This window comes from Calypte anna, chromosome 8, assembly GCF_003957555.1.
Source record: "Calypte anna isolate BGI_N300 chromosome 8, bCalAnn1_v1.p, whole genome shotgun sequence".
In the NCBI taxonomy this organism is placed as follows: domain Eukaryota; kingdom Metazoa; phylum Chordata; class Aves; order Apodiformes; family Trochilidae; genus Calypte; species Calypte anna.
The window spans coordinates 8488780-8507282 of NC_044254.1; the positions used below are offsets into that span (position 1 = coordinate 8488780).

The 18503-nt window shown below is 42.4% G+C and overlaps 1 protein-coding gene across 1 annotated transcript in view; it reads left to right on the forward strand.

Annotated features, from left to right (window-relative positions):
- Positions 1-1641: 1641 nt before the first annotated feature.
- Positions 1642-18503, forward strand: part of NEK7 (NIMA related kinase 7) — a 67735-nt gene continuing 50873 nt past the window's right edge. Inside the window, 5 exon segments of the mRNA XM_030455621.1 lie at positions 1642-1809; positions 3508-3621; positions 3623-3758; positions 9567-9575; positions 15910-15983. Coding sequence (XP_030311481.1) covers positions 1642-1809; positions 3508-3621; positions 3623-3758; positions 9567-9575; positions 15910-15983 — 501 coding nt within the window.

The following is an 18503-nucleotide window of genomic DNA, read 5'->3' on the forward strand; positions in this document are numbered from 1 at the left end:
TTCCCTGTTTATGATGATAGACTAATAAACTGAAGCAGCTTCTTCCTTTTTAGGTTTTCTGATTCTCAAGCACCAAAAAGGAAATGGAGACAACCATCCTCCAACAACGGTGAGGTTGGAATATGAGAAAGAAAAGATGCTGCAGTAATTGGTAATGTCAGGCTAAATTAGCCACTGGATTGAGGCAACCAGAGAGGCCAAAATAGTATGGGAATGTACAACTAAATAATAGCATGCAGGAAGTCAAGGAAAAAGAATGAATGTGCAGTGAGTATAAAAATTGGATGAAAGATGAAAAAGCCCAATACAGTCAGAGAAAGCAAAAAAAATATTTCTTTTTAAACTTTAGACTTTTTTTCTCACTGAATACACTGCAGATTTCTCAAAGCTGAGGAGTTTGCCTCAAAAGCAAAAGATACAGAGAGGTAAATAGAATCTTCCCAGACATGCTGACCCATTTCCTATTTCTGCAAGAGACTGAAGTATAACTTGCAAGGACAAAAAGCCAACCCAACCCTCATGGAAACTCTGCTTTGGAAAAATACAGTATGTCTGAATCAAGATAGTTTTAGATTATGATTTTTTCACTGGAGTGAGTGCCAAACTTCTCTTTTACAGAGGGATTCCACACCCGAGGAAGAAGTGGCTTGACCACAGTAACCCACTACCTTACTGGAAAAGTTGTGATCTGCTTTCATACTTGTTCCCTTTCCTAACATCTCTGTCCTGTGAAGGTACTTGCTTTTTCTCAGCCTGAGGCAGACTAAACTTCGAGGAACCTGAAAAACAGTAGTATTCCAGAATTCAGCAAATTGTATCTACTTAACCCCAGTGCTGTTGTAAAAGTAGAAGCTTGTGGGACAGGACTTACTTGGAATATGGTCTTTTTTGTTCCTGTCACTATTATTTTTATTAAGTACAGCAAAAAGGAGTTTGAGCCACTTCCAGCTGATATACTCGACCAAAACCTAATGTTTTGTAGATCGAGCATCACAATTTCTACAAAATTAAAAGGAGGTTGTTTGCTGCGCAGTGTTTTCCAAGCAGCCTGAGCCGAAGCCTACTCCTGTGCTTTTCACTGAATTGCAGAACCTGTCTCTAGTCTCCACCAGAGGCCTGAGCTTACATTTCTCCTGCTCCCCCACTCCGGGTTTTGCCCAGGAGAACGCTGCGCTTCCCGCAACTGCTCCGCGCCTCCAGCGCCAGTGAAGACGACGGCCCCGCTGTGCCTGACAGCATCAACAGGCAGCACCCGCACGGTGCCTGTCCCAGAACATTTCCAAGCCAAGGCATTCTCACAGGAGCTGCGGATTTCCCCTCGCACACGGAGGCCGCCGCTCCCTGCCGCTGGATGCCCGCCGAGCCCCCGGCGACAGCGCTGCCGTTTCGGGCCCGAGCCACTCGCTGCTCACCCCGCAGGACGAGGCCGGAGAGCGGCGGGGTCGCGGCTCCCTGGAGCCGGTCGGGACCTTCTGCTGGCGCCCCGCTCCCTCAAGTGGCCGCTGCCACCTTCCCAAATCGAGCTCGGCGCTGGCCCGGCGGAGCAGAACCTGTTCGGCCGGCGGTCCCCTCCACTGCGGCCGGCAGGGGGCTGGCGGTACGAGGCGGGGCCCGGCGGCCGCTCCGCCTCCCTCCTCGGGGATGCCGGGATGTTTACGGGCCCAGCAGGAGCAGCGGGGGGCCGAGAGGAGGTGGGGGACGCTGCGGCTGCCCGAGCCGCCCGCCGGGAACCCCGCTAGGCGCCCGCGGCCAGCTCCGGCCCGGCCCCGGGCCTAAGGCGCTGGACAAGCCGGGGAGGAGAGAAAGCCGGTTCCGGGCCCCCCGCGCCTAAAGAAGGCGGAGCCAGGCTTCCCGGTGAGCGGAGTAGCGGCGGGGCGGGCGCTGTGGGACCGGGGCCGTGGCGGGGGTCCCGGCGGCCGTACTTTCGGTCCGTGAGGCTCTTTCCCCGCCGCTCCGCACGGGCGGCTGCCGCGGTCCCGCCTCCCGCCTCCTTCCATTGGCGGCTGGGGCTCTGTCTCGCATCGCCATTGGGCGCGGGAGCTGCCGCTCCGCCCGCCGTAAGGCGAGGGAGCGGTGTGGGACTGGAAGCGACAAACTTTCTGCGCCGCACCGAGGGGGCGGGATGGCCGTGGCCGGAGCCGGGGGGAGAGCGGCGTTACCTGCGCCTCACACCGGGGTATCGCCGCCCGCCCGCCGCTCCGTGGCCCGAGGGGCAGGACGGGCCGGTGTAGAGGAGCTGAGGCGTTAGTGGGGCGGTCGGGGAGGTGGCTTCCTGAGGGCTGTGGTGGCGTTTCAGTCGCCCTCGCTGCGGAGCTCGGTTGCTGCCGTCGAGAGACGAGGGGGCGGCCGTGAACCTGCCGGGCAGTGGCCTGGACCCGGCCACCTCAGCAGCCCCTTAGGCTGCCCGCGGTCTGGCCGCCGTGCCTCTGTCCCTGGGTGGATTCCTCGGGTTAATGCCACTAGCGGAACTTTTTTCCTTGATGTTTTTCGTCGTTTCCGACGGGTTTCCTCCAGGCTCCTCTGCCCTCCCCTCACCTGGTGTCGGGCAGATGTTCTCGGCGCAGCCGAGGTGGACAGGCCCCGTCTGGAGGTTTTAAGAAATCACTGAGTAAAAACAGCGTTGTCACTTGGAGCCGCGGCCCTGTGGTAGCGAGTCGAGAGAGCCCCGTCCCGGGCGGGAGCCTCAGCCCCTCTCTCTCCCTCCCTCCCGCCCGGGCAGCCGCCTCCTCCTGGGGCGGGCAGAGGGGATGCCCGACCCTGAGGGTTAGTTCTGCAGGTACCAGCGTTTCCTCCCTTGGCTGCTGGGCTGTGTTTGCCTTCCCTCCCTGCTTGGTGAAGCTCCCAGCTGGTGGCATTCCAGTAGCTGTACGAGGTTGTGAGGAACTGAGGCCTGGTGGGAAACGCTGGCAGCCTGGCATCTTCCAGCTGCTGGGGTTTTGTCTTTTTTCTTACCTGTGCTTCCCTGTCCTGTCCCTCCCTGCTTTTCTGCTGAAGTAGCAGCCGATCTTGGTTATACTACTCGTGGTCCTGAATTCCATTGCCTCTATGAACTATACCTGTTTGGCTTTAAGGAGCAGCAGTTCAGAATATTGTTCTTTGGGTGAAATGTGCTTTGTTTTGCTCTGCATTTCATAAGGAGCATCCCTGCTTGAATAGTAAAACTACTTATGTTAAACCTACCCCCAGTAAAAGAATAGGAGGTGTGTGTGCATTGAATCACAGAAATATCTGAATTCTGATATTTGGAAAAAGTAGTTCTTGGGGTTTTTCACTTTTGCATCAACTGAATGGCAAACTTTTGTTACCCTTGAGGTGATAGCACCATTATCTCAGATTGCAATGGCAGTGTCACTTCCCAGGAAAGGTCACATAGGCAGAAGTAATTTTGCTGAATGTACTGGATATATTTCCAGTATAAAGTTGTATTACAAGCTTGAGATGCAGAAATTGCAGTGAATGATATGTTAATCTGTAAGGCAGACACTTTGGATCATTAGATGTCAAGAGGTTATTTGCAGCTCTGCTAAATCAGGAAAAGCAAAGTTTAAAAGTATTTTACGCTCAAGGCTATCTAGGGGACAGTGTTGCAGTGCTGTAGAAATGTCTGCATTTGAAATTTTAGACTCCAGCTGTCTTGAGAGTGATAAAATGCAGTAGGAACCAGGCATTAGTTCATGAGCTATGGAAAACTTAGGCAGGGGAAGTTTTTTTGTAGAGTAAAGAGGGGAAACTTGCAAGCAGTGCCTGACAGCTTCAAAGTGAAAACTCACAGCCCTCCAGGTTTGTTTATTTATTTCCTTTTTGATACTGGAAGAGAAGACACACTAAGAACACTTGTTATTCAATTTCAAAACTTGAAGATATGTTTAGAAGTATCTCATGTTTGGGTAGACATCCAAAAGCAGGCTTAGAGTGTCACTGTGAAGGTAGAGGTAAAGGTAGCCTGTATCACATGTGTCCTGTTTTCAGCATACAGGCTAGTATGAAAAAAAATAATTTGAGAATAAATCAAGGCTTTCTAGCCAACTAAAACATTTTTTTGTTTTTTAACTGCCTTATCACAGTGTCTTTCAGCGTGTACAGGAATTAGACATGTAGAATCTCATCCCCACCATAGAAACGTATTTCCAAAGAAGAAAAAAGCCTATCCTTCTACAGTTTGTCTGAAAGCTTGTGAGCATATGAGAAACTCAAATAAGAAGTAGAGTACAGTAAGTCAGTTGCTTATTGTATTGTGACCTGTGGTATCTTCTGAATTGTAAGACTGACCCATATAGCCCACCCATACTTCTAATTTTTTTGTGCTTTGTTGTGCAAAGTATAGCCAGTCCTGGATTCAGAGACAATTTGATGAAGCAGTCATGTATGCAAAGAAACCCCATGTTTAATACACTTAGTACAGTATCCTGCAATTACACTTGTCCACCTTCAGTTGTATCAACATTGATGCCCTGTTGCCTTCTGAAGTTTGGTGTTGTTCCAAACATCTGCGCTATATGGATGAGTTCATATTACCTTGGAAAGTCTCCGGGGAAATGTCAAACTGCAATAACTTCTTCTCTGCCTCAAGGGGCTTTTTTTTTTTTTTTAAATTATTCGGGGCTTATCCAAAAATCCCCTCAGATTCCCAAAGAGTATTGCTTAGAAATGCTGTGTGTGTGTGTGTGTGTGTGTGTGTGTGTGTGTGTGTTGTGCAGGTTAATACTTTGGGTAGCCATAGGAGTTACCTGACTAATTTCCAGGAAATTTGTTCTGTTTAGCTACGTGTCATGTGTTTTGCAACAGAGATGATAATAACTGAGCAAAATACCAAAGAGGTGGTAAGGGCAGCCTTTAGATTTGCTGTATTTATCATCATTCATCATACAGTGAGCGATCATATTAAAACCTGATCTCACATAGTTAATGTTGAGATATTAGTGAGTTCTAGCTGTTGATTCTAGGTGACAAAGTAAATAAAGTGCATCATCTGGCATTTGAGAGTTTTCATTCATGCCTCTTTGGATTAATCTGTTTGAAATGATTTGCAACAAAGTTATTGCTGTCTTATTTATTAGCTAGATCTGTGTTGGACCAGAGTAATTACTATAAAATGTCAAAAAAGTACATGTAAAGCTTGTGGATTAGAGCCTTGCTGAAATCTTTGGAAGAGGTATGAGCTCGGGCCTGTGAAGTGCTGATGAACCAGTCATTTTCAGTTAATCTTCTGTTATCAGTGTGTAAAGTTTACAAAATCATTGATTGCTTGAAAGCTTTAAGGCAAAAGGTCTACAAACTCGAGGCGGGAAAATACACAGCATTCTGCCCTGTAGAGGCCCTTCTTCTGTACCCTTTTCATCCTCCTCTGAGAGCAGAGCCAAAAAAGGAGTTGTCTTTGCAGCAGTGAACTTCCAGTACTTGCCCAGACTGAGATTCATAACTGTGTGTTAGGTATGTGGGCTTCTTGGGAAGTTCATGGAGCTAAGAAGGACTTCAGAGCAGTGCAGCTGGTCATTGAGGATACTCCAGAAACAGGAATGGATCTTGCATGTTTTAGCCAGTGGTGGCTCAATGTAAAATGCAGAAGCAGCTGGGAACTTGAGCTGTGGCCTGCCTGTGAAGTGAGTGTGCTGGATGCCAGCTGCTTTGCTTCTGGACCTGGGGATCCTGGATTACTTGCTGCTCTCATGCATGGTTTCAGTATTCAGAGGTAGTGCTAGTTGGAGGAGCATAGAAAGCCTGTTAAATGTGGCTGGCATTTCTTTTCTGTGAAGTGCTTCACTGGTTTTGATATCTTTAGGATATTTTAAGCTCCATCCTAAGATAATTTTTTTGCAACTTGTGAACGTGCATCTAACACCTGCAGAATATCAGAAAGTGTTGTCTTGCACTGATTTCTATGATATTTAGATGTTTCTTTAAGGTGTATGTGGAATTAATTGTTGAATGTGTTGTACTTCACCTGTAGCAATGTGGATATTACCAGTCATGGTTGAGGCACAGCTGTGTGCAGCCAGCCCTCCAAACTGTGTGGTGTTCTTCCCTGTACCTAATAACAATGGGTTTGTCTGACAATGCTCCCAGTCTCTTGTCCTGCATCTTTTTTAACTCTTGTGTGAAGCTCAGATGTTTACACCTTTAGGAAATATCTTTATGAATAATTTATTTTTACAGATGCATTCAAAACCATCCCTTAGTTAGGGAAAGGTCTCTTTGTCTCCCTCCTTGCCAACTGGAGTTGTGAGGTTTTGGGGCTGGCATAATTTGTTTCTGAATCATGCATTAGTTTCCTTTCTCTGAATTTTTTTTGCACTTTCATTTCTCTGGCTTTACCCTTCTGCTTGTTTTGTTTCCTTTTTCTACTTTCCAGCAGCGTATTTTGTTGGCAAAACTCTTGGCATTTAATTAATTGCCTTCTTTCTGTGCTGGCTTTCCTGTCATAGTTATTTTCAGTACTTGTTAGCATCCCTACCTGAGGGTGACGCAAAATGGAATGTGGTGAGCTAATGTGCACTAGTGTATTGTTGCCAGAAGGGAGGAGTTTCTCTTTCTTCTATAATACCTTTCCTACATCTTCCATCTCTAAACTTCCCCTCCTTACATTTTATTCTGGCATTCAGTAGGGGTGATGTGGCTGAGCCAGGGGGTCACCTGGTGTTAGCACAGTCCTTGCTGACACAACTCTTGCAGGGCATTGATTTAGCTCACTGCTTGCAGAACATAACCCCAGCTGTATAAGGGAATTAAATCAACTCAGCAAAGATCCAGTGAGTTTGGAGATAGCTATGCAGGATCATGTGGCAGAGAAAAGGAAGACCCTTGGTGTCACTAAGCTGTTAGAGTAGCTTGTATAATTTCTCATTAGAGGTGTAATTTTCCTTATCCAAGTTAGGGTAGCTCTCCCCCCAGGTAGGTTTTCCTGCCTGTCTTTTGCCATCACAGTTGTGTGCTTGTCCCTGCAATAGCAAGATTCAGGGAAACTGAACTGGAAAAAGCAACTTTTTGTCAGGATTGGTGTCAAATTACCTTACTGGTCCTGGTAGCCACAGGAACGTCCCTGGAAGAAAGAAGGTCTAGAAGGCATGGCTGAAGGCAAGGGAAGCAGCATTGCTTAATCTGTTCATGCTATCCTAGAACCACATCCTTACAGAGGCAGCAACACAATGGAGAGTGATTCGTGCTGAGGATTTGCTTTCTTGATAGTACTGTGGTTAGATACCTGATTGCCTGCAGAACTTTTCACTATGACTCGATCACAGCCCACATATGTCCTTTCCAACTGGCTGTGCAGTATGAAGGAATGGGTTATCAGGTTCCTTTCCAGGTGAATAGAAGTTAAATGCAAATGTGGAAGGCAGCTGCCTGAGCAGTTCCGATTCCTATCTGTTCTTCAGTTCATACGAAATATAAACAAAGGCTTCAAAAAAGGGCAAGTCAGCACATGTGTAGCCCTTTGGGAGCATCTAGCAAGATAAGCAATCTATCCCGAGTGACATCATTGGAGAGGGAAAAGTAAACAAACTACACCTTCTAAATTGTGCAAATGGATGAAGAGGCAGGGAAGTGGACTTGGGAAGCAGAAGAGCTTGGACTTGAAGATTAAAGTCAGCACTGACTGAGAGCCAACCCTTAGTAGTTGGGGAATGACAGTGACTGGCACCTGTGTTTCTGGGGCTGGAAAATATGCATGATAAATTGGGACAGTTGGATGAGAAGATAAGAACCTCAGTGTATTCCCTTAATTTTTTGTGAGTAGATCTTATTTGTGTATGGTTACATCTGCTGTTGCAAAATTGGCTCAACCCAGTTTTACTGTCTTGTGTGGGTTGGTTTTGTTTTGTTTTTTATATTTTTTTGGTAGTATATTAAAAAATGCAGGCTCTTAGAAGCTGTTTCTAACATTAAAAATAAGCCTACTTCTGCTTATACATCTCTATTCAATCATTTTAAGTTCTTTAGAAGCTGCAAATCTTTTTTCTAATGTAGGTAATTCTGTGGAGAATTTTACAGTTTTTTGACAATATGAGGCAAATATTTCCTTTTTACCACTTCCAGCTAATAGTAAGTAATCTGTACATACACATGTATAGGTGTGTATATGCATAACCTGTAAATAAGTAGCCACAGGCATGTGTAGACGTGTATGCGTATTTATGTATTTCTATGCATATATATTAACATGCATGTGTGTGTATTTATGTATCTATACTAATTGGGATGAATGACAGATTTTAGTGTGCTAATGAGTTACCTGGTCTTCCAGTCTTGAGTTTGCTTTGTCCCTTGCTGATTGTCTTGGCAGAGTTCAAATGAGTGTCAACTTAAATGCATTTTGCTTTATTAATGTATATATTTAATCCAGCTGTTGATAGAGTGAAGAGAAATAATATAAACCAGTGTGGTAATTATTTAATGTATATATTAGATACTTCTTCATTGAATAAATGAATAATTTAAATAATCAGCAACATTGCAATACACTATAATTTAAATAACTCACTAATACTGACTTTGTTACATCATGGATTGTTGGTTTACTTGTGCTTTTTGGGGTACTGATATACAGGAAGTGTATAAAGGCTTTGGACATGTTAGTGTTCTGAGTCCTGCTTTTGAGATACTGTATGCAGGTTGTTGTTTTGTATTTCCTGATACCTAGTTAAAATATTATCTGTGAAACAGGAGTAACTTCCACTTTGCAAATAAAATGTTCCTATTATGACTTCAAATATAGGTGTTTCTCCTCTTCAATTGTTTATGCAGAGCATCAGAAAAAAAATTACTTTTTAACTTAAGAATTATGACAGATTTAGATTTCAGTTTAGTTTGCTGTATTGGACATGACTTCTGACATCCCATTTCTTTGTAAAACACATAGCTGTGCTGCCATTTAATGTAATATGAATAATAAAGTCAGGATGCTCGTTTTACAGCTGCCAATACTCTCTGGCTTCATCCATGAGTTTCCCTGAGTGACCCCTGAGCCCCTGCTTTTAAAATCACTTTGAATATTTTTAAACTGCAGTGAGCATCCTGACTGCCAGTGCTGAGTGGGTGCTGAAGAGAGGGACCTGACAAAGTCTGGGAATGGTTTGACCAGAGAGCAGTTCCCTCCAAAAGCTGACTTTCATTCCTTAGGAGAGTTAAGGAAGGACTGTTAAGGCAGTGTGTTTAATAAAGCAGTAGGATGCCTGTTTCTTAACCTACTGCCATCAAGATGAAGGTCCAAGCTGTTTTTGTGGTGTTAGTAAGGAAGAAAGTATGGCTCCTGCCAAAAAGTTCGTGGCCTTCATTTAAGGAGCAGAGAATTGCAGTTACATCAGAGAGCAGAGCTGGAACCAGACTGGCAGAGATTTCTGAGACTAACAGCCAGGTGGTGCAATGGGTCATTGGGGCTTTTTGTTTTAGGTATTCAATGAGGCATTTAGAAATTTAAATGCTTTTTTTCCCAGAGCACAGGGTGTTGTGTAGTTTGGTTTGTTGGTGGTTTGTTAGTTTGTTTTTTCCTCATTACAACCAGGGTAGGTAATTGAATGTTCTACCTGGGCTGTGCTTTTGGGTAGCTAAGAGTGAATGTGTGATACAAGCACATGGCAGTATTCCTGTAACCTGTATTCTTATATGGAAACTTCTGTTATTATATGTCTTTTCTTCTCAGGTGATCCTTATCTTTGAATTTACTTAGTAAAAGATAGTTAAAAAGTGTAGGGATCTAAAATTTGTCATTTAAAATGTGTGTTACATACTGAAGAACCTAACTTGTTGGCACCAAAGAGTATATGTTAATGTATTAAATGGATGGTTGTTTCTGGAGGGCCTTGGCTCTAACCTAACTAAAACAACATAATGGTTATAGTAAAACCTAAAAATATCTGCCTTAATTGACAGTGTAATCCAGAAGTAAACATAGTACATTCTGTCCTTTGTTAATAGCAGCTGAATCCACCCTGTGTCTGATCAGCACATGAGGAATGGTGGAACTTCTTGTTTCACTGTTTTGGCAATTAAGTGGAATAGTTACATCTCTGTTCTGCAGAAATAAACAAACCACCCAGGCTTTCAGATTCTCAGCAGACCTGTAACACACTGAATATTCTTTTAAGTACATACTTTTAAAAAATAGAGCTGTTTCTTCTCTGACATTAATTACAGAATTTCCTTGCTTAAAAGGCAAAATGAACAAACAATAGTGTATAGCATGAAGCTAATGGAAACCATGTATTATCGAGACTAGTAACAGTTGTATTTTTTACATTACATTGTATTTTTTTGTTGTTATTGTAGAACTACCATCTGTTAACTGAATAACTTTATTGCCTGAATAATGTGAACTATATTTCAGTGTGAGTGGTTTGTGGGCCTGGAGCTATGAAAGTAGTTCTTAAAAAGCATGCATGAGATTAGGCATTTCATTTATGCTTCTCTTGAAATAATGTCATCATGTTTATAAAGACTTAGTTGCAAGACCTAAAGCCACAAGGATTTCAAGTTTTTCCCAGGTATCTTATTCTTTTAAAATATTTTCCAATGAAATGTTAGGGATGAGCTCTGGTCCCCTTTCAGGAGTAGGTCACAAACAATGGCATGGGTGATCTCTAGCAGGTAGATGGAAACCACCTGGTAAGCCAAGTGCTAATTGTGGCTTGTGAGCTCCTGTTGGGATGTAGGAATGTGCCCTGGCACTATGGGGTACTGTGTTTTTGCATGATCTTCAGACCTCTGGGCAGATACTGGAGAGCTGTGGCAGGTGCCAGGAAGGAAATGGAAAAGAATGGTGAGGCCTCAAGATACTGTGTTATTCCCAGTTCAGGCAGTTACAGGTTGATAAGCTGATTTACTGGTAAGGACTTAGAATCATAGAATCATAGAATTAGCCGGGTTGGAAGGGACCTCAGAGATCATCTAGTCCAACCCTTGACCCACCGGAGCAGTTGCTAGACCATGGCACTGAGTGCCACATCCAGTCTTTTTTTAAATGTCTCCAGGGACGGAGAATCTACCACCTCACCGGGCAGTCCATTCCATAGCCTAATCACCCTCTCCGTGAAGAAATTCTTTCCAATATCTAACCTAAACCTCCCCTGGCACAACTTAAGACTGTGTCCTCTTGTCTTGTTGAAGGTCGTCTGTGAAAAGAGTCCAGTTCCCACCTCGCTACAGCCTCCTTTCAGGTAGTTGTAGACAGCAATGAGGTCTCCCCTGAGCCTCCTCTTCTTCAGGCTGAACAGCCCCAGCTCTCTCAGCCTCTCCTCATAGGGCCTGTGCTCAAGTCCCTTCACCAGCCTGGTTGCCCTCCTTTGGACCTGTTCCAGGACCTCTACATCCTTCTTAAACTGAGGGGCACAGAACTGGACACAGTACTCGAGGTGTGGCCTAACCAGTGCTGAGTACAGGGGAAGAATCACCTCCCTGGACCTGCTGGTGACGCTGTTTCTGATACAGGCCAGGATGCCATTGGCCTTCTTGGCCACCTGGGCACACTGCTGGCTCATGTTCAGTTTCTTGTCAATGCAGACTCCCAGGTCCCTTTCTGCCTGGCTGCTCTCCAGCCACTCTGTCCCCAGCCTGTAGCGCTGCATGGGGTTGTTGTGGCCAAAGTGCAGGACCCGGCACTTGGCCTTGTTGAACCTCATCCCGTTGGAATCGGCCCAGCTCTCTAGTCTGTCCAGGTCCCTCTGCAGAGCCCTTCTGCCTTCGAGTTGGTCCACACTTCCTCCCAGCTTGGTGTCATCTGCGAATTTGCTGATGATGGACTCAATCCCTTCGTCTAAGTCGTCGATAAAGATATTAAACAGAACTGGGCCCAATACTGATCCCTGGGGGACACCACTAGTGACCAGCCGCCAACTGGATGCAGCCCCGTTCACCACCACTCTCTGGGCCCGGCCCTCCAGCCAGTTCCTAACCCAGCACAGGGTGCTCCTGTCCAAGCTGTGGGCTGACAGCTTTTTCAGGAGAATGCTATGGGGGACGGTGTCAAAGGCTTTGCTGAAATCCAGGTAGACCACATCCACCGCCTTCCCCTCATCCACCAGACGGGTCACCTGATCATAAAAGGAGATCAGGTTGGTCAGGCAGGACCTGCCCTTCCTAAACCCGTGCTGGCTGACTTCACTTCCTTTTGCTGTATGGCTTAGGGCACAGGGTAAACTGTCTATTAAGCTATTTGGTATACAATTGCAATTTCATATGAAAAACTGGCTGTGTTGTCTGTATGCCCAGGTGCTTCATCCTGCATCTTCTATGTGTAGGTGGCACGTGCAATTTGTATTGAAAAATACAAAGATTTAGAAGGCACTAGTAGTTAACTGAAACCCTTCTCATCCCTGCAAAGTATAGTTAAAAATGTAAGATTTAGTGTACATGATTGTGTTACTGTGATTGTTGTTGTGTACAGGTTGGTCTAAATCCAAATGATTTTCATCCTCAAAATGAAAAAAGTAATCTTTGCGAGATAAATGATTCAGAGAGTGTCATTGTTCCTGTCTTTGCAAGTGGCATGGTGAAAGTGAAGAATCCTTTTCTTCTATGTGATCAGTTTGAGAGCATTTAAAAACATCAGATTTTTGGCACTTTGAAAGTTTTGAGTAGTGGTGGTGCAGTTGGCTTGCTTCTCACTTCATCAGCTTTCTGTTTTCCATGAACCAACATATGTCATGGTGATGGATTTGCAGAAACATTTCATTGTGTTACTTGTTTAAAGAGGTGAGAGACATATTTAAATGCTTTTTATTCACTTTTCAATTTTAAGTTAAGGTATGACTTCTTGGCAGTAGTTGTAGTGCCTTTTCACCACAAATTTGAACTTGAAGACCATCTTTGGAAGAGTAATAATTATTGTCTCAATTTGAAATATGATAAATATTATACTACTGTGTCTTGACCTTTGGAGTTTACTATCAATGTGAAAGGCATTCTTCATGTGACAACAGTCTTCAAGCAGCAACATCTAATTCCTGCTTATGTTGAAAAACAGAAAAATAGATTAATTTTCATCCTAGTATTTTTATATGCTCAAAATAGCAAATTGTTCTAAAATATGGATCTATTATGCAGTCTTCAAAGACAGAAATGAGTTAAAAAAATAAAACCTTCTGTACATGAACAGAAAATACTCATTTCTGCCTTTCCTCTGCAAAAGCAACAACAAATCCAAAAGTTAATTAATCTGTCCTGGTTCCTATGGTGGAACATATTTGTTACCTCTTTAGTTTGTTTGCTTTTACTATAAAAGCAAGCCACAGAGGGCAGAGCTGCTGGCAGTGATAATAGGACTTCTCCCTCTTCTGCCATCTCCCCACATTTCAAAAGAAGAAGAAGAAAAAAAAGAAGACAAATTCCCAAACAAACACTTCCAGTCAGTGCCTCTGGTTGCTCAGATTACAAGAAGGCATTATATAGTACCTGAATCAACATACGTAATATAAGCATTTCAGCCTAGACTTTGTTAGTCTTGCATTAATATTTGCAGTATATGAAGAGTTCTGCATTTACTTCTTTTGCCCAGAGATTTTGAAACAAATGTTTGTAACCCATAGGAATCATTTGTTGGAGCATTACATGGTCAGCATGCAGCCTAGTATGGAACCATACTAGGAAAACACATTGCAAAGCTTCCAGTAGAAATCTTCATGGTATTAAAATTAAATTAAAAATTTTTAAAATGGCCCTTCAGAATAGCACTTCAGAAGAAAAACTATTTGGTTCTTGAAGTGATAGAAAGATCTCTAGAGCAGGAAATTAGCAGAAGGTTCCTTAAAATTGCCATGCATTCTTCCCCCAGAACTAGTGATAGCTGCACAATCCTCTTTGAATTTATCTGCAGAATTTAGGTGCAGTCCTGTGACAACAATTTAGTTCTCAGTGCTGCTGTGTTAGGATTTCTTGCCTTTTGGGGGAGGTTGTATGGGGAATGCAGTAATTGTCAGGGTTGGTGTACTGGAGCTGGCTGAGAGGTTGCCTTGCCAGTGGTGTGTGTACAGCATGGATCCACCTGCTGTTCCCCCTCTCCCACCACCTTCCTTCTGACAGTCTTAGAAATCTTTGCAATTCCTACTTCTTTGCTTCTGACCTCAGCCTCATAATTGACTGTTTACTCTTGACCTGCCTGGAGCTGCTTGTTTGCATCTCTTGTATCTTTGGATTTATTATAGCTAATACTCAGACAAAACACCAGAAAGTCCCAAACTGTCTGCTTTACACAGGGCTATTAAGAACAGGAAGGCGAAGCCTTTGAGAGCCTCTGATGGCTGTGGCTTGGGGTTACAAATAGCTAATGGTACTGGAATGGTGTGGGAAGACTGCTTTAAATGGGGGAGTGGAAACAAATTGCTAATTATTTGTTTTGTTTATCCTGTCCACTGTTTAGTACCCCAGGACAGCATATTGAGAAACTTTGTAAAGCTGCTTTATGGTTATTTCATCTAATAATATTTTTTTCATAATGATGCTGTGAGAATTACAGCAGTACTGTGAACACAAGTTATTTTTTTGAGCTTCTTAACTATTTTGCAATAGGCTTTGAAGAACATATCTGAGCTCTGCTGGTTTATGCTGACAGTTATTTTTAACCTTTTTTAGTATTCTCTAAAGAAACTATTGGGAAGATCTATTTTGTGTGTATATTAGCAGAGATAATAGATTGTATGCTTTCATGCTGAACTGAAATCCTGTTTAGGAAATTTCTACTTATTCTAAAGAAATGTTTGTGAAAGGTAAATAGCTCTGTGTGCCAAATGACACGTTTGCAGTATTTGGAGTATATAGATTTATCAGAAGAAATATATCACAGGAAATTCACTAATGCTAAAGATTAAGAGGTATCAGAAAAGTGTTTTATGTCAAAGCATTTCTAGGACTTTCAGAATTTGGAGAAGGAAATAAAAATAAATTGAAAAGAAAGAATAGTTTTATTATAGTCAGATATGACACTTGTTCCTCTGAAGGCCTTGGCAGGTTTGAGCAGGCACTAGGCAGACACTTCATTTATGTTTGTTGAAAAAATGGTTCAGGACTTCTGTCCTATGTAAAACTTCATTTCATTGCTTGCATTTGGAGCTCTCAGTGAACTTCCTGTAGTCCTCTTCTGAACAGAGGTGGCCCTGGTAGGCACCAGTGAAAAACTGGGTGCTGCACGTGCTCCACCTCAACATGATGTCCTGTGGCCTGAGAAGGGATCAGCTTAGCTGAGAAAAAACCTGCATGAGCATTTGCATTTTTGTCTCTCCTGTTCTTTGTAATAATGATTGTGCGTATTCTGCAACCTTTATTATTGGTCAAAGCCTTGTCAAAGCCCTCTCTCTATCTTGGGAGCTTGGCAGTCATCTTTCCTCCAATCTTAATGATAGGATGTGAGAGATTCACAGTCGGGAACAGAGGCAGGTGCTGCTTATATTGCATGTCAAAGCCTTCTTAGTTGGCTTGTCAGAATGTAACAAGTATATGTGTTTAGCTTTTTTCTATTTAGGTAGAACTGTCCTTGCATATTCCCTAAACTCTACAGATAAATTAATGCAATGTGAGCAGTATGCATGCTGCAGTTGTAATTCTGCTGATCTGATGTTTCTCGTGCTGCTCATAGGTCTAAGGTACTGGCCAGCAAGTGATCTATGTGCTTGAACAAGTGATTGGTGTCTTTGAGGAATAATGAGGTGATGCAGGTTTTATTAGGCAGAGCAGTGTCTCTGGGTCAAGTGGTTTAATGCACAACTTTTAATAAGTTCAGCTGTGTATAGTGATTTATTTCATTTTATGGAATAGCTACACATATAAAACCCATCCTTTCCAAAACAGTGCTGGAATACTTAAACGTTAGTAAACTCAAGTATGCAAATGAGAAAATTAATTCTTAGTTCCTCTGGTGGTATTCGTGGATCATAGAGATGGAATTTCAGTGTAATGACTGTGTCTCTCTCTTTTCAGGTTGTAAAGGACACTTATGTGATAGAATGGATGAACAATCACAAGGCATGCAGGGGCCCACAGCTCCACCATTTCAGCCACAGGTACTTTCTTTTTTTTTTAAACAGTTACTCAAGAGTAGATGCTACTATCTCTTAAATAGAAAAAAGAGAGTAGTTAGGAAACATTATTTCTTGCGGGGACAAAAAAAGCTGTGAACAGATAGAATGTATTCTAGCAATGATCTTGAAATTAATTGAATATCAGTCTTAGACTTCATGGAAAATAATTACTTTTCATTTTCTTCCTCCTACTGCTTCACCAACTTTGAGGGTTGGGATTTGGAATGGGAGAAGGAAGCAAAGCTGAAGGCAGTTGTTTTCCTGAGAAATTGTGAGGTATTAATCACTGTTTTGAAACTGTATCAGAGTTACCATATTTATTTCAGACTTATCTTCAGCTTTCTTCTCCTACATCTCCATCAAATTAGTTCTGTTGCGTGTTGAAACAAGGCAAGAAAAATTCCCAATAGCTTTAGTTCTGATAGAAAGAAGATGCATAAAAACTTAATCTTTGGATATGTATTGATGGTATAAAATAAAGGATAAAGATTATCTGATAAGAGCTTTTTGACATTTTTAGGAGGCAATTGCTTGTAGAAGGTGCAAGAGCCAGTAGAGGAATACCCTAAAATCATTTATTGTAGTGACCATACCAAAGTAAAAGCTGGACAGTTCTTTGCAAAGCTGGAACATACCTTTTGTAATTTTCTTTTAACAGCATAGGTTATATGGCAGTTTATTTATTCTACTAAAACTAAGTGAATTCTAGATTATGAAACAGAGTAAATTTACATTAGCCAGCTTTTCTTAGCTTTTAATAAAAACTTAGTGGGTTTATTATAGTTTTGTGTTACCAAAAAACCCGAGACCTAATAGTATTTATATCAGTGCAAAACAGTTAGAAATATAAGACCAATGTGTAGCTGTGCATACAGATATTCTGAGAAAATACATTTGTGATTTTGAAACAAAGAAGAGATTTCTTAAAATTCATATTCTGCATATGGATATAACAAAGGGCCTCCATTATTATCACAACTTTTTTCCTTTCCTGACTACAAACAGGAAAACAGAACACAACTGATCAAGTTTTCTCTATTTCTGGAAAACCTTCCCTAAGTTTTCTGTTTGCTGACTACAAACAGGTTTCAGATTTCGTCATATCTTCTGAGTACTTGAATACCTGTTTCTGATTCACAGAATCAATTTTTTGAGTACTAGTTCATTTTTAGGAATATTACTCTAACCTATGAATTCAGTTAATCAACTGAAATCAGTTCATGATTTCATACTAGTAAAATACACTTTTAGTTTTATTATTCCAAGTAATATGGCTCATCTGCATACTCTGTGGTAAAGTAAGGACAGCCAAAAAGCAATACTGCTGTAACCAACTAAACACTTATTCCTACATTTGTTTATCTGTCAAGCATTTTAGAATCACAGAATGGTAGAATGGCTAGGGTTGGATAGGACCTTAAAGATCATGGGTGTGACTGATTGGTCTTGAAATCAGTTACTGTGTAAGCTTCAAACTTCACTAAGCATGATTTTTGTGATTTGACTTTTTTTTTTTTTTTTTTTTTTTTTTGAGACAAAAGGTTTTGGGCTGCTGGACTTGCATTAGAATATTGACTGATTTGCCTTTCAAGAGATAAAGAGAGAATGGAAGCAAGCATGCTCTGATAGTTGTGACTTTCTTGTCTTGTTTTAGATCAAATTGATTTTTCTGTGACCCAGATGCATTCTTTATTTCTTACAAATTTCTCTGCTAACAGAGTGTGCTTATGGTGAAAACTAGTAATGAAGCTAATGAGTTAATTAATTTTTTATACATTTTTATACATTTAGGAAAAACTAAACTGGACTTGAAAATACAACAGGTTATGAGCAAGAGATGAGGTAATGATTTATGAGGAATTGTATCAGGTTTTGATAAACCTGTGAAGCCCTTCTCTTATTATATTGTACAAACATATGCTGATACTCATAGCAAATTACGTTAGTCTGATCACTGAGAATTTTTGAGAAGCTTGAGAATATTTAGTCAAACAGTATGATGTAGTAGTCCCCATTAGTCTGAAAGCATCATTTCACAAAATTATAGAATAGTTGAGGCAGGAAGGAAACTCTGGAGGCAATCAGCCCATCTGATCAAGCAGGACCTCCCAGAGCAGGTTTCCTGGGACCAGGTCCAGGATGCTTTTGGGTATGTCCAAGGAAGGAGACATCACAACCTCCCTGAGCAAGCTCTGCCCTGCATCTCTCCCTTTCCCCTGCTCCCCAAGACAGAAACAGCAACAGCTATCAGAAAAAAAGAAAGGCCAAGGGGATTCTGTATCCTCTCCCTGATAGGCTGAAGGCAGTAGGATGAAAAGGTTAATGGACTCAAGTCCATTTTCTGGGCAGCAGGCAGCCCCCTTCCTTGTCCCCCTCACCTTCCCAGGTGCCTCTGTACAAGAGGTGAAGCTCTGGATGTGGAAGATCAGTCAGCTTAACGTGTGGATAATAGTCACAACGGCCTGTCCCCCATATCACAACCACCTGCACAAGGAAGACAAA